The 22,709-nt window shown below is 47.1% G+C and overlaps 1 protein-coding gene across 5 annotated transcripts in view; it reads left to right on the top strand.

Annotated features, from left to right (window-relative positions):
* The first annotated feature begins 5,093 nt into the window (after nt 1–5,093).
* GTF2I (general transcription factor IIi) overlaps nt 5,094–22,709 on the top strand; it is a 72,425-nt gene continuing 54,809 nt past the window's right edge. For 4 of the 5 annotated variants that reach the window (XM_084299973.1, XM_084299972.1, XM_084299975.1 and 1 more), the window contains exons 1-3: nt 5,132–5,262; nt 10,607–10,712; nt 11,708–11,846. In XM_084299973.1, the coding sequence (XP_084156099.1) occupies nt 10,614–10,712; nt 11,708–11,846 (238 nt within the window). In that variant the 5' untranslated portion in view covers nt 5,132–5,262; nt 10,607–10,613. Of the gene's footprint in view, nt 5,263–10,606; nt 10,713–11,707; nt 11,847–22,709 lie in introns of all 5 variants that reach the window. The other variant, XM_084299974.1, reaches the window with a different exon arrangement.

Below are 22,709 nucleotides of genomic sequence, written 5' to 3'. Positions count from 1 at the left end.
GGGAGGCCAGGTGGGCGCTTTTGGTTGTGCCTCTGTTTGTGCTGGTCCTGCTGAACCCGAGCTGAGGTGTCAGCGCTGCTCCGGGCCCACTGCTCCGATCCTCTTGGGTCCTGCGTTGGGCGAGCACTGAGGGACTGCTTTTGTCCCCTGCGTGTGGCTGTGCCACACCAGTGCTGCTCGCTGGGGCCTGGCTGTCACCGGGAGCCCTATGGTCGGGTGCCTCGTGGTGGTGGCCTCTCCTGTCCTGCTTCAGCTTCTCCAAAGCGTGCTTCCCCCTTACCCCTGACCGAATCAATGCGATCCATTTGGAAATGAATGAGGAGAATTAAGAAAACAGCCGCAGGCAGCACCATCGCTGCTTTGCCATGGGGTGGCACAGGACTTCTCTGACAAAGCCCTGCGTAGGCTGGGCCGGAGCTGAGATGAGATCCTCAGGAAAGCCCTCATCTGCAGCCAGCAGCCTGACCCTTGCTCTAATGATGCTAACGACTCATTTTAAGCTGCTGTTTGTGCTGCTGCTGTCTGTGTCAGTAAATCAGTCTTCTACTGCAGCCAGAACAGAATAAAGTAAAATAAAATGCCAGTCGTCTTCACGCCCAAATGTCGATAGTGTGCAGACTAATTGGCGATGAAGATGCAATAAGTCAGTGATGTTCAGAAGTGCTAACAGATTGGCACACGGGTAAGTAACAGTGACAGCCGAGTGTGTTCAGCCCAAAACTAAATAAAGGGGTTTGCCTGGGGAAGGCCCCCAGGTGGGTGGCTCTGAGATGCTGCAGGAGCGTCCCCTCTGTGCTTGTCCTAAGCTGCTTCACCTCTGCATCGGGTGGGCTCGGCTCCATTGGGAGGAGACGTGGGGAGGGGAGAAGGCCCAGGTAGAGCAGCACTACCGAGGTGTCAGGGAGCCCAAGAGGTGACCCCGGTGGCAGCCAGGCTGCCATCCCCATCCCTGTGAGCTCCTAACGCAGGAACATGCGTGGGGGAGAAGGGCTGAAATAACAAACCGGAGGCACGTGGCTCCTGAAGTTGTTTGTTGGTTTTGTTGTTATTTGGCTTTGGTATAAGTGTGTATACATAAATATATGTATTACAGTTTACCACAAAATAGTTCTGTAATGTTTTAAAAAAAAAATAAATGCTCCTGAAGTCCCTTTTCCTAGAAATGTAGGTCATTAGAAAGGTCTTCCTTCCGTTAGAGCAAACAAGTTCAAGAATCCCTCTTCCAGCTTGCGGGTATTTGTATCAGACATGTCGGAGAAAATTGTGGGTCTGTTCGTCAGCAGCTTGGGCTAGGCTTTGTGATTCTGCTGGCAAAGGTGGCTTGGTGAGGAGCAAGGAGGAGGAAACAAAAAGCAAAACAAAACAAAAAAAAAACAACCTCAGATGATAAAGCCTTGCTGGCAAACTCCCAATCTAATTTCCTCCTAATAACGGGGGGGAAAAAAACAGTAATTTTGTCTCAATAAGTTTGCGGGAGCAGCTGAATATGAGGCACAACCACGCGATGTTCACATTTACTGCTGTGCTCACCCAAGCATCTCATTGCACAGATCTGCCATGTATTTCCGAAGTAACTGCTTTTGTGCTTGAAGGAGATGCGTTTAGAAGTCCCCAGGACCTATTCCTGGCACCTGCAGTTTCAGATGATGTGTCAAGTTTGGTTATTTTTTTGTGAGTTAGTTTTTGCTGTTGTTGTTAATGCTGATATTTAGAGCAGTGCATATTTACTATCACCATAATCCTCTGTCACAAAAGGAAAATGATTTTAAAATGCTTCTTTCTTTGGAAAGACTGCGGCACAAGAGCCAGTGCAGGATTCCTGCCTGCTTGGTGGGCTTTATAGAGACACTAAAACCAATGGCAACGGGAGGCTCCTGAGTTAAGGTCATCGCTTTGGAGGGGACAGCAAGGCAGATGTGGTGGAGGGGGGTGACCAGGAGCACCCTGCAGTCGGGGCTCGCTGCCCCATCCTTGCTGAATGTCCCAGAGCATCCCTAACTGAGGGCAGAGCAGCAAGTGATCAGAGAAAAACCAGCTGTGCTCTCACCATCCAAATATTTGTACTGCCCATGTGTTCACCAGCCTTATCGTGCACACCGTGTTCCAAGCGAAAATACAGGATGTCCTTACTGTTTAACAGAGGAAAAGCTCAGTGAAAGAAAGCTGAGAAGGAATTGAGCCAACTGGAGCAAAGGAAAATGAGTAAGGGCACACGGGATGAGCGTGCCTGGAGCTCTGCTCTACAGAGACGTGGGCTGCAGCAATGCAGCCCCGTCCTGGTCCATCCTGCACCAGTGTTCTCAAATGTAGAGTATGTCACTAGTTTTGGCTGTTGTGGAGCCATGGTGGTTTTGGAATTGAAATTTTAAAAAATAATAACTTGGGAGAAGAAAAGACATCGCATCTAGATATAACAGAAGCACTGCACAGCGGGGAGCTCTGAACCCTGTGCTCTCAGGGACTGACAGCTGCACAGGGCTGCCTGACACTGAACTGAGCTTCTGCACAGAGTATAAAAGACGACATAACTCTGCACTGGTTTTGTTCCCTGATGCGATGGGGCTGCCTCCCTCCTCTCCCCTGCCTAAAGTTTATGGTGGGAATCCTGAAACAAAGCTGTTTGGAGAGAAAGATGGCAAAACACCCTGGCTGATAACCCAAGGCAAATAAACGGCAATACCTGGGGAAAAAGTTGGGATCAAATCTGTAACAAGCCCCCAAGAAGTTGTGCAGGGAAATATGCGTCTGCCTGGAGAAGCAGCTCTTTGGGGAGCAGTGAGGATCTGGCTGGCTTTGCTTGCCATCATGCCTCCACCAGGTTTTAAGGACTTGGTAGTTTCAACAGGCACACGCAAAGGTTTTCGCTCTCAGGTGCTAGATGTTAAGATGTAAGTTGTCAGGAATATTTAGATTTACCCATAGAAATCTGAAGTGTGAGCTGACTGAAATCCCCTACGCTCTGCTTAGCTGGAGGTTAAATTTGTAACTCACTGTATGTGTTGAAGCAAAGCCTGCTGATAAAGACAGCCTAACTCTTTTGAGTGTTAAAGAGAATAATACATGTTTCTGGGGATGAAACAGAATAATTTCCAAAACTAACGAGTAAGTTTAAAAAAAAAATCAACCAAACAAAAACTGTATGTATTGGTCTCAATTTATTTTCAGAAGGAAAATAGGAACTTGAAATAGGATTTTTTAATTATTATTATTATTTTATTTTATGAATAAAATAACTCCAGATTCTACCCTTCTTTTCTAACAGTTTGTTTTTACAGTCTGGCTGCCCTGTTTAAGAGAAATGTCGTTCTTGCCTTGTTGTGTGAAAATCTTGGTCAATCTGTAGTTGAAGCTCAGCTGGTTAACTAGTAAAGGGAAAAGCAAAGTGATACAAAATGCTTTAAACCAAGGAATTTAGACAAAAGTATTTTCTGCCAGAAGACTGCCCTTTGAATTTTAAGCCTGGGAAGTATATCAAGATGAACCAGTCAGATGTTTCTATATAACTATCAATTCAGGAATCTGCTGGTATAAATGCACGGAGGCTGTGCGTTGAGTTCAATGTCTTTTTTCAGAAGGAAGCTGCTTGGATTTCCAGGGTCTGAATTGATGGAGAAATTCTTGCGGTCCATGGTAATAAGTTGCAGTTGTTAATTACTGTAGCTACTAAAACACACAAGATATTCCTACTCTGAGCATTGATTTACAACATCCAGCGAATGTCTCTGATGGATATAGAAGCCTTAAGGAACTAATTTTTCAGTTAGCTGGCTTGTAACCACAGTGGGTAAACATTATTCCAAATAAAGCATGACTCAATTCTCATTATGCATCCCTCTTTTCCTGAAGGGTGCCCAGCCCCACAGCTCATGTGGCTGGTTCAGGTGGTACAGACGGATAGGGAGGAGGGGGAAGGATCCTGTCCCTGAGAAATACCCAACTCCCACTCCTGTGAGGGGTCATGTGGTAGCCAGTGAGCCAGGTGGGCAGCAGCTGCCAGCTATTGCTTCCATAGTCACCGAATAGTTGAGGTTGGAAGGGACCTCTTAGGACATCTAAATCTGTATGAAATGAGGTGTTACCTGTCAAAAATCTCCTGTGTTAGCTAAAATAGCTCAGTGCCCAGGTGTACGCTACTGCCTGCAGCTGGGCTGCTGAGCAAGTCCCTGTTACTCTGCCCTCTTTCAGGGTTAAAATTGCCAGCATCAGGGTGAAGTAAACCTTGCACAGAAGCAAACGAGCCACGGTCCCGTGTCTCCTCACGGGTCAGGGCTGTGCGTGTAGTGCAGTACGGCTGAGATGCCAACATGCTCTCACCCTGAAGTGATGGCTACCTCTAATAAGGACATAGCACGTGGAAAGGGAGCTGATGCATTCCCTCAGAAAATAGTTGTGGTGGTTTAGGCAGTTATTCCTGCCCTCACGATTACAGTCCTTCGCTGGCGATTATGCCCTTCCCTGCACAAGGGCTGGAGAAAGGAACCACCCCAGTGCCGCAGGGCAAAACCTTCAGGTTTGGGTTCAGGTGGTGATGAAAGCGGTGGTTTTGCTTGTGGGTTGTGATTTTTTTGTTGCCGTCAGGCCGCTGCTGTGCGCTGCTTGCCGCCATAACGGGCTGGCGACATCCCAAAATGTGAGGGTTTGGGGCTGCTCGTGCCCAGCCACAACCAGAAGTGTGAGCGTCTGCAGAGTGCTGCTAGCTTTATACACACAACAGCCGTGCTTATTACAATTACAAGAACATAACCAAAACGTCGGCGTTTAGGAGAATCTGAGGTAGAAGCTGGCAGCGGGGCTGCCCTGAGGGACCAGGCCCCCCCCCCCGCCATCTTCCCCCCAGACCCCTCTGCGTTGCCCGAGCGGCCGGCGCCGCGCTCCCCCTGTGGGCGCTGGGGTCGGGCCGGCCCTCGCCGCGCGGGGCACTCCGGGAGCTGTAGTCCACCGCCGTGCCCCCCGCCCTGCGCGGTGATGGGAAAAACCCACATGGAAAAACTACAACTCCCAGCGGCCCCCGCGCGGTCTGCGCATGCGCAGCGTGCGCGAGTGGAACAAAAAAACCTGCGCCCCCCCCCCCTTCTCCTCTCCGCTCCCCTCCCCCGGAGCGGCGCTGGGCTCAGCCCGACACCGTGAGGGGGACGCGCGGGGCCAGCGCCTCGCCGCCACCTCCACCCCCGGGGACAGCCGCCCGCTGGCCTCCGCCTCCTGGCTCCCAGCCGGCGGGACCGGGACCGGCAGCAGGAGCGGGGCTGCCCGAGCCCGGCAGCGGTGAGAGCCCCGGAGCGAGCGGGCGGGCGGGCGGAGAAGGGCTCGGGGCGGCGTGCGGGGGGCTGAGGGGCCGCGGGGAGAGCGGGGAGAGGCCGCCCCCTGCCCGCGGGGGCACCGGGCGCTGCCGGGAGGGGCCGCGGCCTCCGCCCGCCCCCCTCAGCGCCCCCCTCAGCGCCGCTGCTGGGGGCGGAGCTCCGCGCCCTGCCCCCCCCCCCCCCTCCCTGGGGACCCACCATTGGCTGGCGGGGGGGCGCGCACGTGCCGGGGCTGCGCGAGGGGCGGTGGTGATTGGGCGAGGGCGGGGGGGATGCAAATGAAGGCGAGGGGCGGGGCCGTGCAGGTGTGGGGGCGGGGCATGCAAATGAGGCGGGGCAATGAATGGGGCCGGGGCTGTGCTGGGGGGAGCCCCCCCAAAGCTGCTGGTGTTCCCCAGCTCTTCCCCATGGCTCTGCCCTGTGTTCCTGCGCTCAGAGCCTGCGAGCAAGGCGAGGAGAGGTTGCCAACAGTGTTAGCACACGTGCTTTGTTTAGGGGAAGGGCGAATGGGATCCATCCCATGGAAAGTGGTGTTCAGTTACGTGCAGTAATGGGAACGAGGGGGAGGTGCAGGGGGAGCTGATGGCCAAATGCAGGGACTCATTGCTGTGTGATGGTGAGCTGCCAGTGCTGCTGCCAACTAATTCTAGCTCCTTACAAGGTGTTATAGCCTAACTGGAGGTGTCGTGTTGGATAACTCTTTGTGGGAATCCTAAAAGAGCTAAAGGGATTTTTGGTTTGCCCTGAAGTTATTTTGGGGCTTTTGTTGACAGTGCAACACAGAAATCCCCAGGCCAGCCTGCTGCAGTGAGCTTCTCGCTGTCTTCAGATGTGCCAGCACCTCTGTTATAACGAGATCGATGCTGTTGGGGTTCAGACTAATGAACATCCCAGATGTTACGTGGTGTTGCCGTTGGTGGACACAGGGAGATAAAGCAGCAGCAGTTATTTAGCATCATCGTCATGTTGGTGAAGTACAATTAAGTAGGTGAAGAGAGGAATTATCAGGCGGTCATTAATGCTGTGATTAATATTTCATGCTGTTTACGTGGCTTAGCTGTAATTCACGAGTGCCTGGGTGCTGCTGTCGGACACTGCACACCTAAAGACAAAACGCACCCCTCCTGGGCCTGGCTCTAACACGGAACGGAGCCTGATGGCAGTGGTTTCCTAATGACACCAAACCCCGTGATGTGATTGTCCTGCGAGCAGTGGGGCCAGGTGCTGCTTCTTCATTTCTGAAACTTCACAGTTACACGTTGGTCTATAGCAGAATCTCCAGAAGTGGTGGAAATCAAGTTTAGTTATCTTTTTGCAGGGTTGTGAATGTGAAGAATCAGAGGCACAGTTAAAGTACGCAGTGTTGGGCTTGGTTCATTTCTAAATGGCTCTTGAGTAGCAGAGGCAGCCAGCCTCCTGGGCTGGTAAAACGCCATCACGCCTGGCTGGGTGTCTTAAAAGTGCCCAGAGAAATGGAAATTAATTCCTGGTGTTTTGAGGGGTTTGGAGCTGTGTAACGAAGCACATCCCCATCCCAGCCCTGGCAAAATGCTGCCGACACTTGGAGAGCTGGGTGCGCTCAGCACCTGGCCTTTTCTCTGGGATCCAGGACTCTTCAGGGCCCTGCTCCTGCCCTTCTGCTGCCTTGGAGGAGGGGAAACGAAAGCTTAAATCCATAAAGGCCACAGCAGGGATTTGGGGTGGTATTTGTGTTTCCAGCAAGCTGGTATTTCCAAGCGGCGTGACTCTGAGCAGCGCTGTTACCTGCAGCGGGACACGCTGCTAGGCTCTGCTTGAGAGTGATTTTTTATTTTATTTTTTTAGGGTGGTTAATAGCCTTGGCTAGATATTAGCTAAGAGCTGATTGTGTATTTCCCTGATGCTGCCCTTTAGCTGCTGACCCCAGGGCTGTGCCTCCAAGGGAGCCAACCTCAGTCTGGAGAGGCCAGTGGAGCAGGTTCACCCTGCTGGGTGTGGGGTGGCCACGTCCTTCCCTCCTGGTACTGCTGGAAATATCTCCTTCCAAAAACCAGTGGTGGACCTGAAGGGAGAGGTGTCCCGCAGCCTGGCTGCCCTTCTGTTGTTGTTTCCAGTCCACATGATGAGCAGCCTAGTGGCTGCAGTTAACCCAAGCCTCTTGCTTACAGAGTATTTGTGTAATATTAAGATGATTAATGGCATAACAAGAAAGAGGTCATCCGAACTGGTTGGTGTAGCTCAGCTGTGATCTGGTGCTGCAGCGAGGGCAGATGTGGCCTGGGAAGCTGCAGGCAGCAGGGAGGCAGCAGCTCCCGTCCTTACTGCTTCTTTGCTAGGTTATCTCAGAAACACCAGGCTTGACTTTTTCTGAAAGGTAAGTTTCAGGATCACTGAACCATATTGTGGAGAGAAATACCAGATTTTTTTTTGGGGGGGTGGGATAAGTTCTTTTTAACAAGATTCACTTGCACTTCATAGCTGGCGAGCATCAATGTGTGCAGCTGGGAGGCAGAACCTTCTGCCCGGCCTCTGCAGGCCGGGGTTGGGGCAGGTCGGCGTGCTGCCGTCACGTCTTGGCCCAGAAGGCAGAGAAGCCAGGGGATACGATCAGTGAGAGCAGCAAACAACATGCAGATCGCTGTGGGAATATCCACGTGCATTGCGTCTGCTGAAAAGGAAAACCACTTCTCTGTTGTTAAGGCTTTGCTTCTAAGAAAAGCAATTCTGGGCTTGTATTTCCATTATTCTCCGTATCTATTCTTTATAGCCTTAAATAACAATTTTTCTTCATAAAGCTCAACTTTGTAATTTTCTGTGTGTCTGGCAAGCAGCTAGCAGAGAGTATCCCTTACTGGTGGCTGTAACAAGATTGGCACGCGTGCCTCTGTGTGAGCACAGGGAAGATGGAAATTGGCTTGCGGTTTCACTCTTTCTTGCCCTGAGTATTTCTAATTTTTGGCTCTCAAAAGTAGAAGCCAGCAGGAAGCACATGGAGTGGGATGCATGTTGGTTTGATTTGGCTTCCTGGAAGCTGCTGGGTTTGGTCTGTCTTTTTCCTGGTGAAATGGAAACACAGGTTTATTTGCTCTGTCCCAGTGACCCTCTCATTGGGCAGGAATGGTTAAATGCTAATCCGTGGTACTCCACCAGTGTGTCTTGTAATGATTTACTCATTTTTACAAGCCTTGATTTGGACAGGGGCTCATCTTGGCACGGCAAAGCCAAAGGATTTATGGGCAATTATACCAATATTAAAAAAAATCTTCCAGACCAGCTAGTAATACGTGATTAATAGATGCATTACATAGGAGTACTCTGGCAGCCAGCTCCTGGCCACTCAAATGATGTTTAAATCTACCTTTTTGTGTCGTACACGTGCAACACCTCGCTCAGTACCAACCCCAAAGCATTTGCACGGGGTGCCTCGAGGATCCAAGCTTGGAAATGCAGCCAGGTTCAGGTTCGTTAGGGGTTCTGGACCACAGCCTGCTCCGTGTCACTGCAATAATCAGCGTCCTCCTGCGTGGCTGCAGACCAGGAGCAATCCCAGGAACTTCTTTGGCCTCTCTTCTGGAGCAGGTGCCTGTGCAGAGCAGGAAGGCGCTTGCCCTTGGTCGTGCACAGCCTGAGCCCTCCCGTGCAGGATGGGGTGGGTGCGTGTGTCCGTGCCCCTGCTGGCTTAGGGGGTGGCAGTGACCAGAACAACTCCATCAGGCTGCGGGTGGATGTGGGAGAAGGAAAATGCAGGCTTGTGTTCTGCTTCATCTTTTATATTGCATTGTTCCTACACCATCAAAAATCTACCATGGTGTACAAAATCCCATTGACATGCTAACCCCAAAGAGTTCCAAAGATGAGCTTGGGAACTCTGTCGGATCCCAAACTCAGTGAAGATGGATTTTAATGTCACATCAGTCTCCCTTTCACCTCTGACAGCCCCTAGGCCATCCCTCAGCATCTCCCCCTCCTCTGGTAGGCGGTAATCCCTCTGCCTCTGTGTCCCAAGCCCCGCTGGGACAGTCTGGAGAGCTGGAGGGCTGCTGCATGTCTGCTGGGATCACAGAATCATTTTAGGTTGGAAGAGACCTCGAAGATCGCCTAGTCCAACCTGTTACCTTGTGCTGTTAGTGCTGCAGGGTCCCCCACCCCGAATTTCTGTTCTGAAGTGCAATAAGTCCTCTCAAAGGAACAGCTCGGTGCCCTTTTCCCACTGCGTGCGCGTATTACCACCTGCAGTGGTTGTTATTCGCGCTGCCCTGACGTGCCTGCACACTTCTCAGCATGCACATCACCTTGGAGGACCCGAGCCATGCTGCGAGCCCAGGTTCTGCAGGAGCAGCAAGGTGCTGCCAGCCTCTTGTGAAATGTCTTGTTTATCTCACCTGGGCTTCTAGGTGATTTTCTCAAGGCGCGTGGAGCTGAGCAGCTACATCTCTGCGATTCTCTCCTCCTGCAGGCATGTCGGCTTATTGCATTAGGTCCATGTAAACATCGGTTGCACCATTCCAACAGAGAAATGTGCTCTTAGCAGCTGTCAAAACTTCCTTCTCAATATATTCATTGCTGTCTGTAGACAGTTCTGCCAGCAAAAGCAGAAACAAGTCCTGATTAGCACTCAACTAAGCTGAAAGTCCTGACTGCTGTACATAAAATAGGTTTAAATCTTTGTTGTCACTCCTGAAATCTGGTTTTTAGCTTTAGCACCTTAATTGGGACTTCATAGCTATGACATTAATCCTGCAGCTGATGAATACACAGATAAAATGTCCTGTTCTGGTTGCCGACACATTAGTTCGAGGCTGTGATTTTGGGAGGGTTTTTTTTGAGTCAGACAGTGATAAATTTATACTGAAAGTTACAGGGGGGTTCGAATACCTGTACCACAACTGTGTTGTTTGTTTTTTTTTTTTTTTTTGTCATTCCTGTTGTCACACCATTAATTCCAATGTTTTTCATCTCTGGCTATTTGAATTTACATTGATTTTTCTCTCTAAGCACATCTGTAACTCTAGCAGTCCAATCAATTAATAAGTATCTTTCTAGGCACAGAGGCTGTTTGGTCTGAGCATGGCACAGCATTTTAACTTTGAAACGTTTGGCTTCCACTTTGGATGAAACAGCAGAAAGTGTAAAAACAAGAGCAAACACTTGATCCTGTTACTTTACCTGCATATTTGCTCATGGGGGCTGTTCTGGGTCTTGGAATATATATATATGTATACATGTGTGTATATTTAGTTACTTATTTATTTCTTCTCTTGCATGAGGGAGGGGTTAGATTTCTTGCACAGCTGTGTGTATCTGAGTAGGTTTTGTGTTTGATTTTATAGGAGGAGAATGGCCCAAGCTACAGCCCCAGCAGCGTCCATCCACGATGAGGATCCCTCTGAAAGCAGGATGGTGGTTACGTTCCTCATGTCGGCACTTGAGTCAATGGTTAGTAGGCGAGCTCAGCAGCTGTGGCACAGCTCTGTCTTGGCACCTGCAAGATTACAGCAATATCTTGCTGTAATTACACCCCAGGGAGCTGGAGTGTAATGTTATATCTTTTCCTTAGCGTGTGCTGTCTAGCTTCCTGTTGCTCTGTTTGCTTGTGGAAGTTCACGCTAGCAGTTGTCTTGTTTTTTGCTGTGTGGTCTTTCTTGTTTCTTTTTAGCAATAAAACTTTGAATGGGATCTGTATAAGAGAATTGGTTTCAAACCCTTTTTCCCAAGGGGTACATTCAGCTCCTAAAGGTTTTGCCACTTCGTCTCAGGCAGTACCTACTGTGTCTTTCTGGGTTATAGCAAACTCTGAGTTCCTAGGAAAAGTTGACTTTTTATGATCACTTCTTGATGATTACCCTAACTTTCTCAGGATCTTGCCATCTCCTTGCACTGCAAGTTTCCTGACCTCCTTGCCAGCAGTTTCTCACTTATATGTGTGCAGGGAGGGTGTGCTCTTTCCCTTCCTCTGGAGGAATCCGCCTGACCCAGAGCACAGCCAGCAGGACAACGACTGAGCAGCCCTTCCTGCTTGCAACTACACCTTTCCAACCAGCTCAACTCTTGTTAGGTGTGCTGTGAAAGAACAAGACTTCTGTACACTCTGCTGAAAGCTGGAGTTGGTATAAGACAACATAATTGTCCAATGGTGAAGTAATAATTTCCAAGGGATAGACTAAATCATTTTAATTAAAAACAGTGTAATCTCTGGGTCTAGATGAGGCCTGAATTTCACTGATGGATCTGCAGTGCTTTTCAGATTCCTTGTGAAAAGTACTCCAGACGTGTAAGTTATCCTTTGCTGATAGTTGATGTGATGTTACTTGCACTGCCTTCTGAGAGGTGAGTGCTGGAAGCAGAAGTAGTAACTGTTTTAAATGATTCCACATATATTCTATTAACTATACTTTATAATAATAAACAGTTCTTGTTTTTTCTTTTTACAGTGCAAAGAACTTGCCAAGTCCAAGGCAGAAGTTGCCTGTATTGCTGTATATGAAACAGACGTGTTTGTAGTTGGAACTGAGAGAGGAAGAGCCTTTGTCAACTCCAGGAAAGATTTTCAGAAGGATTTTGTTAAATACTGTAAGTTTCAACATTGTGTCTTTGTATTTCACAAGCTTCTTAATGTTTATTGTGTGATAACAATATCTTCTGAGAGCAAAGTTCTGTAAATCATGGCTACATCTTATAACTGCTGGCTGGGGCAAAACCATATCCTAAAAAGTCACTGGTGACAGTGGTCTTTGGTGTTATTTCAACTGTGGCTGACATTTCTTAGATAAATGACAAACTAGTACAATAGGAAGTGCTATCCAGCCTTACAACATCTTCTGCATTTCCTAGTTCACGTTAGTTTTCCCTTGTATCCCCCTCCACCCGGTGTTTTTTCCCCCTCTTGTGGAGGTTAGTGAGGGCACAGAAAAGGTCAGGGATTGTTTCAGTCTACTTAGATGATCCCTGTTCTTCAGATCACTTGTTTCACTGCAGTAGATATGCCTTTTTGACAAAAATACATTATTTACATCCCTTTCTTGTCTCACTGTAAGTCACTGTGTTACTTTTGTTCTCCTTTACATCTGTAGGAGGGTGTTTTTTGATTAATTTTATTTTAATGGTGAAGCGGTGGAACTTCTGTTTATAAAGCATGTTCCACTATGTACAGGGCAATATTTTGAGTTCACTAGTTCACTTTCAAAGATTCAGCGACTCTTTGGGGATTGTTTGTGCTCATTTAGCAAAGTGTTCTTGATAGGCACTGCTTAATCAATAACACAGCGTACCTTTATCTGCCTAAGGGAAGGGAGACAATGCAGGTCGAGAGCAGGATATGGAAGAATCAGTCTGTGAGGGAATTTAAAAACAACAGCTGCAAAATGTTCTGGCTTCACTAATTAAATATTGCTTGCAAAGCAACTATGTTTAATCTGTAACAGAAACATTTACTCCTAAAAATGCTTTTCTGCTAGCTAAAGCACTCCTGAAGGGTTTGTCCGAAGAGTTCATTTGTTTTTGCTGGAGCGCTGGATTTGCAGTGGTCACACTCACTTGGACAGTGACTTTCTGTGGGCCTAAGTATATTTACTCTAAGAAAAGTTGCTGTAATGTTGGACTGTAATAAAGATACGAACTGATATGAAAATGCAGAATTATGACCTTACCGGGAAATCAAAGATAAGATAAATCCATTCCTTTTTTGTTTGCAATTTTTGCAGGGTTAGCAGTGTCATGCTGGTATTTGTGAAAACTGTTAGCTGAGTAACGGAGGGAAGTTCAGTTTTTTCACCTGTTTTTTTTGTTTTCAAAGGGTTTCCCTGAGATTTCAGATACTTTGTGTTATTGCCAGTACAGCAGTGTCATAGGCCATGCTGTGCTGGGGACTCAGCATGCTGTGCACATCTGGTAGAGGAGTAACTGGGTTCTGATGCTCAGGCTCCCTGGCCAGATCTGTATTTCTGGTTCAGTATCACGAGGAGCACTGCCTGCTCGTCCGTGCTCATGTGGCTGTACCAGCTGTGGTTTCTATAGAGGTGCACATGTTTATTGAAAGCTTACATGAGTTTGATAATCCTAATCCTTTGCTTTATTCCAGTTACAAGATATTCATACTCAGCGTGTTTATACTGGTAGGTAGTCAAGATTAAACAATATCCACTTTGTGTTCATTATGCTTCCTCCTGATCATTATGGGGTAGATCTGTGTGAATAAAGCCAACCAAACCTCGGTCATTGCATTTGTGGTTTTAAGTACAAGTCCCCCATAGCTCCTAGGGATCTCAGTGGTGGAGGTGGTGTTCTCCTGTTGACAAAAGTGTTGCTAATTCCAGGAAACCTGACTTCAAAACACCAGTTTTTAGGAATAGTAGCATTACATAGTCCTGGTGATGCTGATTCCATCACCCCCTTTCACAACTTCTAAGACTTCATGAAGTTTATAGTATAGGATTGGTTGGTCGAAGATGTAAAACTGTGGAGGCAACAGTTCTACAGTGTGAGTTTTCCCTCACACCTTTGTTTCTTCAGCTAAATATGAAATGTAGCAGTAGATGATGATGGTTTCAATTTTATTAATTTTTTCAGAAAAATCCATCTGTGGTTCTCTGTGTTCTGTTAATAAGTTGTAGTGGTGCCATTGTTCTTTTGTGATTAATATAAAGGCTTCCAAGAGGTTTTTTGGTTTGCTGTAAAACCTGTATAATTTCAGCTGTGGTGTTATTCTCAATATTGTCAGCAGCACATGTTCCAAGGACTTGGTATCGACTTGTCTGGATCTTTCTTCTGAAGTACGGAAGCAAGTGTAGTTACTAAGCTGTGTCTGATTTCTCTCTTGTGACAAGCCAGTGTGTGCATCTCAGTACTGCTTCATTCCCACTTTTCCCATAGTTCCTTTGCATAGTTCACGTACATACAAAGAGTTCTCAGAATTTGGAAGGCTGAGGCTTCAAACCTGCTGTGTGTGTACTTCTTAGTAATGAGTATAACTTAGTGGGCTAAACTGCGATACGTATGAGGGGTGTGAAGGAAGCAGCATCGGTGTTCTCTAGCAATCTGGGACTGGCTGAAAAACTGGTTCACTGAGCAGCAGAGCTGGAGTTTGTTTTCCTGTGGCTGTCATTCACAAAGACTTTCATCCACATGGATTCCCTAATGCTTAGTGACAGGGGAAGGAGGAAACACTGTGCACATCTCATGTATCTTGTTACCTTAAAGTGTGTTAGAAACAGACTGTGGCAATGCTTCCTTTTAATATTAGTATGTGTTGTGTACTAAAATGCTGAAGAGCCAGGCAAGAGGTATTAATTGTTTAACTTGGGGTCAGATAAGACTCTTCCAAACTGTGCTTAATTAAGGTATCCGTAAGCCCTGTGTTTCAGTGAAATCAGATGTTTCAGGTGTGCCTCCTAATGTGGCACTGCATGTGCTTGTGTGCAGAACTTGGGTAACCTGTGGTGTCAGATATTCTAAGCCAAGGAAAGTTTGTTGTGCGTAAAAAGGAGATATTCTTGGAGTGCCTGCTCCTACAGAATCTGGACAACCATGGGTACTCAAGCTCATACACCTCTTGCCCTACCAGTGCCTCTTTGCTCTAGTTGCTGTTCCCTGCTGAAGTGTATTTATTGTATGGCCTATGGCGAGATGAAATGCCTGAGTGCTTGGAGCTCTGGGTTATCAGCCACCCTGAACAGAAGCCTGGGGTGCCTCAGGAGTGCTGCTCCCTTCTTATGTTCGTCTTTGTCATCTTGGCTATTTCCCTTAAGGTTTGGTCAAGGTTTGGCACCAGCCCTGTGGAATTCACTCTCATTCAAATGAAGCTGGTGGGGGGTTAAAAAACAAAAGGAGGGGGGAGCAGAAGAGGCCTCAGCTCATCCCTGGGTTGTGCTCGCCTGTCAGAGCGGACTTTAAGAAGAGCTTGTTGACTCAAACACCTTTTGGGTCATCTGCTCTGCACTTGGAAAGAAACAACAAAGCGCTCTGTGTGCCATCCCACCTGCCGAGGAGCTGGTTGTTCTCCAGGAGTCCCAGCAGCCTCCCCTGGCATACCGCTGGTACCGTTGCTCTGTTGGTACGTAGGGAGCATGGAAGCATGGCCCTGCTAGGTCTGCAGCTCTGTCAGCTGTCCCCATCATGCTGCTTTTCATCCTTCGGTGCTAGGGCTTTGGGCTCACTGAGGTAGGGCCGTCTCGCATCTGTGGGTAGCTCATCCTGAATGAGAAGTCCTTTATTCTTAGGAGCCTTGGTTTTTCTTCCTGGTGACCCCCAGATTCCGTGCTGACCTTAATGCCTCTGGTGTGGGCCAGAGTTCTGCTTCAGGTCCTGCTGGAGACTTTGGCCTAGCACTCTCCTTACCTGTACCTCTGTGTCCAGCTAGCCACAGGTTGCAAAAGCTCCTTGTAGCTTCAAGAATGATCAGAATCTGAATGTTTTAGTGGGCACAGCTGTTTCTCTTGCTTGTGATGAATGATTGCCCCACAATGCTCCAAAGGCCTTACTAGAAAGATTGCTCAGCTTTTGCTCACCACTATCTGTGGAATGTGGATTACTCTTCCCTCTTGGATATCCATCATGATCTTTTCCAGGCAGGTAAAATGACTTGTCCCATAACTTAGGCTATTGTGGACCTACTTGAAGATCTGTGGCACCTCTCATTGAATCTGCAGTCTCTGAGTGAGTAGAATGCATTAGGATTTCCAGGGAAATGCTTTCTGACCGTGCTCTCTTGCTGCTTTGACTTTATAACTAATTTAAAACATCAGCAGTTTGGGGGGAAGGAGAAGTAAACTAACAGAACCATGGAAAGCTAGATCTTAGTGTTTTGTTTTTTAAATAAAACTGGCAAGTCTCCAACTGAACTGTCAACTGTTGGACCTAAGGGGCCTGCTGTGATTTCTGAATAACTGAAATTAGCATACCTGGGCTATGTAATAACTTGCCCCCATAGTCCAAGGAGGATTGAGCACACCTGGCTGAAGTTACACCGTGTTGGGGTTCTTGTAGTAGAAGCTGCTGGCTTCCTATCCTGTAGCTGCAGTTACAGGCATGCAGTGACTGCCGTAATTTGAGGGTTTGGCTTCTCCAGAAGCTGCTGTTCACTGTGCAGGATCTCCCCTCTACAAAGAATGAGCTTTTTAGCTTTGTCTAATAAGGCAGCTAATGCACACAAATGCTGTAGAGCAATCATTCGATCTTCAAGGATGGATGTGCAAAGCTGGGCTGTGAGTAGTCGGTTTGTACATCACGCCTACACCGGAGAGCATCAGCCTGCGTCACCCCTCGCTGTTCATCCCCACAGGCTGGAGATTCCTGTGCAGCATTAAAGCAAACCTGTCACCGCCCTGACCTTGTGTCCTCCTAGCCATGCCCAAGAGGTACAGCTCGCTTCTGTCTGCATTCTGTGTTCCCTTTGTTGGCTAGGCTGGGTGCTGTCTGTACTGGACACCAGAGTAGAAGTACTTGGACTCTTATCTCACTTCTTCCTCCCCTCTTTACCTGCTTTCCCAATCTTTTTCTAGGGCTTCTTCTTAAGAAATTCTACTCCTGCTGTTCTGAGTACAGACATATATTCAATGTTTGAATTAAATCACCCAGTGTGTCTGTAGCTGCGATAACTGCAGCAGTGGCAGTGCTCAGTGAGCAGAGTGCACTTCACCAGGTCACCAGGGCTTGTGCCAGCATCAAGCTATCATGGACACAGTGCCAAGATCCTGGCCAGCTGCGAGGTGATCGTAAGGCTCCAGATCTGCTTTTGTCACAACTGGTGGCACTGCTCTGTGGCAGCAAGTAGGAGCTCCGTAGCTGCTGTCTGTGTGAGGACTTTCCTACAGAGGATTTGGTGGCACTGGCTCAAGTCATGTCCCATGGAAATTGCAGATGGACAGTATGGCCCCAAGCCCCACTGTTAGATGTAGCAGCTTCCTCCTGTCATTTGTTTGCCTGTTCTCTGTCGTGCACTGTTTGGTAGTGACAAGAGGCACCAGTACTCCAAATTGCCTGGCTACTATTTTCTTTTCAAGCTATAAGCATTGTGTGAAAGACAATAGTCAATACTTGCAATTGAGGTTTAAAACATGTCAATATTGTTCGTTATACCACAGTCATTGCAATTACTTCTAATAATGGCAATAGCAGAGGCAACAGAGCCAGATTTACAAAGCAATGTAGCTGCTTTAAAAATCCGGAGTAGTGCTTTTGAATGTTTCCATGCCATCTACCTGTAGGCATCTAAATAGCTTGTAAATCAGTATTTTTGTCTCGAACCTTGTTTTTTTCTTTCGTAGCTGGTATTCAAAAAGTATGGTGTAAGAAATCATGACTTTGTTTTTTTTTAACCAAGCAGAGTGAAGTGCATGGGATACCGGTATAAGATTCAAACATGCTGAAGCTGACAGGCAAGCTTTGCTGCTTTCTTTCAGTGTCTAATGATGAAGCTATTTACGTGTTTGATCCAGTCTGTGCATCGTTATGTACCTTCAGTGTAAGCAGTGCTGCACAGGCTGATGATACTGCAGGCGTGAGGACAGCACGCACAGCGCTGGTATTTAGGAGATGATGGGTGGGAGTCAAGCTACAGCAGCGTGAACGTTTGTTAACTCAGTAGCTCTGGGTTAATTTTAGCCCTGTGCTTAAAGATCTTTAATGAAACCTACCGAGGTGCTCTCTGCTCCTGCAGCTTGCTGCTGGCTATGTGTAATGCTGTCAGGCTGGGCACAGTCCTTCTGTGGTTCTGTCTGGGTGCTCTAGCAATGATGGAAACCACGTAGAAATGCAGCTGAGTTGTGGCTTCCTTACAGTTGTGATTACCCCTGGTTATGTTTTGTTATTATCTATTTCTTGCTTGTCATGCCTGTGATTTCAGACACGGTCTCTAAACAGGACAGTTAGCTTTTCGGCCACGAAGCAAAATGTTTGCAGTGCAGCCTGGATCCCCTGACGTGTATGCAAAGAGCCTAATACGTTATTTCAGCATTCCTCTAACAGTAAAGATTATTAGTGGCTCTAACTGCTAACGATCATACTTGTTATAAAATCCAAAGGATAATCATCAGTGTGCCAGGGCAAATGGTGCAAATACCGTTCTGTAACTGGCTGACATCTTTCTGTGTTGCTCAGAGGCTAATCCCTTGACACTAATGCAGCTGATGTAAAAATACCAGTTCTTTTTTGATGGTGATGCGCCAGTGGGGGAACTGGTTTCCCACAGTTGTTTTCTTTGGCCCTAAGCTATTCTGTGGTCAGCTGAGACTTCCCTGGCTTTTGCTGTTCCTGAAGCTACAGAATATTTTGGAAGAGAAAAGAATCATTAAATCGTAGGCTTAAATACTAAGTGAAAGAAAAACAGTAAGAGCCGGGCTGAGGATTAATCCTGACAAAACACCCATGGAGCTGCATGCATGCCATCCCTCATCTGTTACCTGTTGTAAATGCAGGTTTTGGGGCTGGGTCTGCCAGGATTCTTGCCTTTCCTAGTATGCTACAAAGGAAGCATAGCAGCAGAAAAGGCTGTTGGACTAGAATTTTAAGGCTGTACTTAACCGGGATGTTTCCTACTACCACGCTAGAGCTGTGTTACACCTCTGTAGCGTTTGACCTCTTTTTTTTTTTTTTTTCATGCCAGATTTCCTTTCAGCAATTTGGGAGTGGCCTCTTCAAAACAACCTCTGCTGAATGCTTATTCTGCTCGGATATCTGCTGGAACAGGCAATTCCCCGTCAGTCTTCATGGGAGCTCATTCATTTGCAGCTCTCAGCTGTGTCCTTGAGATTTCACTCTCCTCCCACCTTTATTTTTCCTGGGCAGCTGACTTGGAATAATTTCCACTTTGCAAATTGCAAGAAGGGAGAAGACTGACAGCTGCTCCTGGCCACGCTGGCTGTAGCCCGTCCGCATTTACCAGCACCACTATGGCTGGGCTGGGTAACCATACTGTATGACAACTTATTTACTCCTGTGTGGCTGCCTCGGAGCTGAGACCTCTCTTCCCTGCTGGCAGAGGGGACCACATGAGTGCTCCCCTGTCTGTTTTGTGCTCTGTGAGCCAGGTTGCATCATCCCTTTTTGCATCATGCCTTCTTAGTGGTGTTTTGCCAACCTGGCTGGCTCTGCCTGGAGGTAATTTGGGAACAGTTTCATAATCCTTCTTGCTTGAGAGGTGTGGGCATGATAACCCCTCACTTCCTCTTGTGTATTTCCTTTTCCTTCTCTGGGCAGCTCTCTGCTAAGATGTGCTTTTGCTTTGTGCCCAGGGAGATTGTGTGACTGTAAAACGTTAGCACTGTGGGTTAGTTCTGGGGTCCCTGTCTCCCAAGGATGTGAACATGATACATGGAGCGTCCTGGTTGCTAAATGTTCCATGGTATGGTCTCCTTTCCATTTTTCATTAAAAAGCATGAAACTGTGTATGTTCCTCCCAGAAAGGTGAGATACCTTCCTGCAGGCATCTTGGCTGCTTCCAGCACTCTGGGCTTCTGCTTTCCCAGTCCCTTAGGTTTTTACATCACTCTCTGTTCATCAGAAGCACTAGTGCACATTTTGGTTGTTTTCACCCCTGTCCCTATTCTTTGGGGGAGTTGCAGTTTTAACTACTTGATAACCTAGCAGAACTGCATTCATTCTTTGAATCCCTAAGAGCTTTTTAGAGACTTGTTTCCATCACTTTCTGTTTTGTATTTTCAGATTGTAGCTGTGAGTTAGAGCATCTAACTCTGAAGACTTGATCAGTTTATTCACAATAAATCACACACTAACAGGTTACTTTAAATAAAGATAACATTCCTCTAGTACTTACTGCGTGTAACTGCAACTGTTGGGTGACAATAAAACCCAAAGTAATCATCCCCTGCCTTACCGAGAGCTGCTGTTTTGCCACTGCTGCCTGCGTTTCAGATCACTTAAATGGCTTGGCTCACATTCCCTTCCTGTCTAACCTCCTGAAACACACACAATGTAATTCTTGAGCTGTCCCATGCCGCACATTTCCTAAACGTTGGTGTGTTCGTTAGCTGAACTTGGCGTTAATAATCCAGGTTTTTGTGAAAGGCATGGGACTAGTCCTCGTACCTTTTTAGCTTTGCCCTGTGGCCAGCTTTACTGTTTTACTTTTCTCCTTTGTGGTTCTCCTTCTCTTCCTATTTCCCCCCAGCTTCCCACATTGCCAGGAGGGCTTTACCTGAAGAGGATGCCTGCCTGTCCTGGCCAGCTCTGTGTTTTCTGATCGTCTCCTTTGTAGCCTCCCCCCCTTCCCTCCACAGTATTAGGGATTACTGTTTTTACTAAGCTTTACAGTACTAGCAGTTTCCCTCAATTTAAAAAATAGTTTATGCCTTTTCCCAAATTCTTAAAATAAAAATAACTTGTCTAATTATTTTAAAAGTTTTAAAAATGTATTTTTTTTAATTTTCGCAGGCAGCCTGGACACCTTTCCTTTCCCCCACCTCCAGCTGTAGCCATGCCCTAGCCAGCCCTGAGCTCTGTGCTGGTTCACTGGCTTTGTTCAGCACTTGGCTGGCCTCTTTTGCATCCTTATTAGAGCTGGGGTGATTGGCAGAAGCCTTTCATGCTTCTTTCTGGCTAGCCAGTTAAGGCTTATGAAGCTAGTAACTACTCTTCTTTTCTAAAATAAAATAATTAAAAAATACCTGCTAAAAGTGCAGCCACACATTGGTGGAGACCACCCATCTCGTTGCCTGTAGATGCAAACAAACGAAGTCACTGCAGATAGCTGATCTCTTTCATAGTCCCTGGCTCCTAAATTCTGCCTCAGGTGATCTGCTTTTCTTGTGGTTGAAGCGATCCTTTGATAAACATAAAATGATTTTTCTTTAATTTGAGGTTATTGCCCAATTTCCTGAACTGTAGAACTGGCTGGGTTTAAAAAGCTCACACACGAACTGGGCGGATGAAAGAAAGCAAACTGCTTTTAGCTACATAGACACACTTTCCCTTCTCTTGTTTGCAGTTACTTTTGGAGCACAATTTTCCTTCATCACCACTAGTAAAATACAGTTTTCCTTCAGCACCACCGCTAAAATACACGTCCCTGAGTGTCATTACAGTGCAGTGGTTGGCCTTAAATTGCCTCTGAGGCTGTCTGCACATGGATGACATTCATCTTCTTACAGCCTTTTCCTGGTTTCCTGTACTTGAGGGATTAAAACCCTCCTGCTGTTACAAGATGCCTTACATACCATAGGGCTGATGGCCCTTTTGCTGGGGAAGTGTTAAGCTTCATCAGCTCCCAGTACCAAAAAAAATTAGAAATTGAGATTTTATCGTTTTGAAGATTCTGTTTGTTGCTATGTCACAGAAGAAAGGAGGGCTTTTCTTTCAAAGCAGCCTATTCAGCCCTTAAAATAAATCAATACAGATATTATATACTCTCCTTATGAGGGTAGAGGCAGCTGCATGCTGCTAGGGTGCTGTCTTTGCCAGCCCTGTGGCAGGCTGGGCAGGGAGGAGGGAGGGCTGGGAGGGTTGTTCTGAGTAACAAACACCTGGGGAACACCAGGAGGTAAGAGGCACTCAGCCACATGCAGATGCTTACTGCAAAATGAGGATTACTGTACTTCGACCAGTGTAGTCCTGCTGAACTTTGCAAAGTTATGGACTAATCCTGCTGTATGCTCCCAGCTGGGGAGAATGCATTTCTTTACTACATGACCTTCCCCACCCTTACGGAGCCATTTATCTTATAAATACAGCTGGCCCATCCATCTTCCCTTCCAAGTCCTGTTCCAGGCATCCCCTCTCCCAAATCTAGCCCGAAACCTCCTTTGTGCTCTGGTAATTCGGTAAGAGCTCCTGCAGGGCCTTGTAGCTTATGCAGCCTCTGACCTGCGGAGGTGCCCGTGCTGCCAGGAGGAGGCAAATGGGCAGTGGGTTTCAAAAACTTGCTGTCTTTTGAGACCTGATCTCGTTTGTCCAACTTGATTGAAATTGGCCAACAAGCATAGGAGAGATTAGGGAGGCAAACAGCTGTACAGCCTGAGAAAATCGGATAAAAATCATGTAATAGAAAGAACCAGTAATCTTTTTCCAAATAAGAAGGAAAGTTTGTCTTTTTTTTTTTTCATTTTAATGGGAGTTTGAGCACTGTTGTCATTTTTATTTTGCTTATTATTTTTTGAAGGTGTGAGTACACTTTAGAGAGCTACTGACAACGAAGGCATTTCAGTGAATCAGTCGTTATGTGAAAAAAGCCAAAAAGCCATGCTGCATGGAAACTAAGACCCTTAATCCCTTAGTCCACAGGCAAACCTTATAAACTGTTGTTAATTAAGCCCTTGTGTTACGGGTGAATAATAATATTCTACTCCTGCATTATTTTTGTTATGATAGGCACTGTCGCATCTCAGAGAAAGCAAAAGTTGGGCCTGAAGTGCTGAGCTGCTGCTCGGTGTCCCATGGGGATGGGTTTCCAGGGCACAGGATCTGGCCTCTGCAGGAAGGAATCGA

Source organism: Netta rufina, assembly GCF_964035555.1.
Source record: "Netta rufina genome assembly, chromosome: 21".
NCBI lineage: Eukaryota > Metazoa > Chordata > Aves > Anseriformes > Anatidae > Netta > Netta rufina.
The sequence above is the reverse complement of the archived record's forward strand: the minus strand, read 5'-3'. Positions and strand labels throughout refer to the sequence as shown.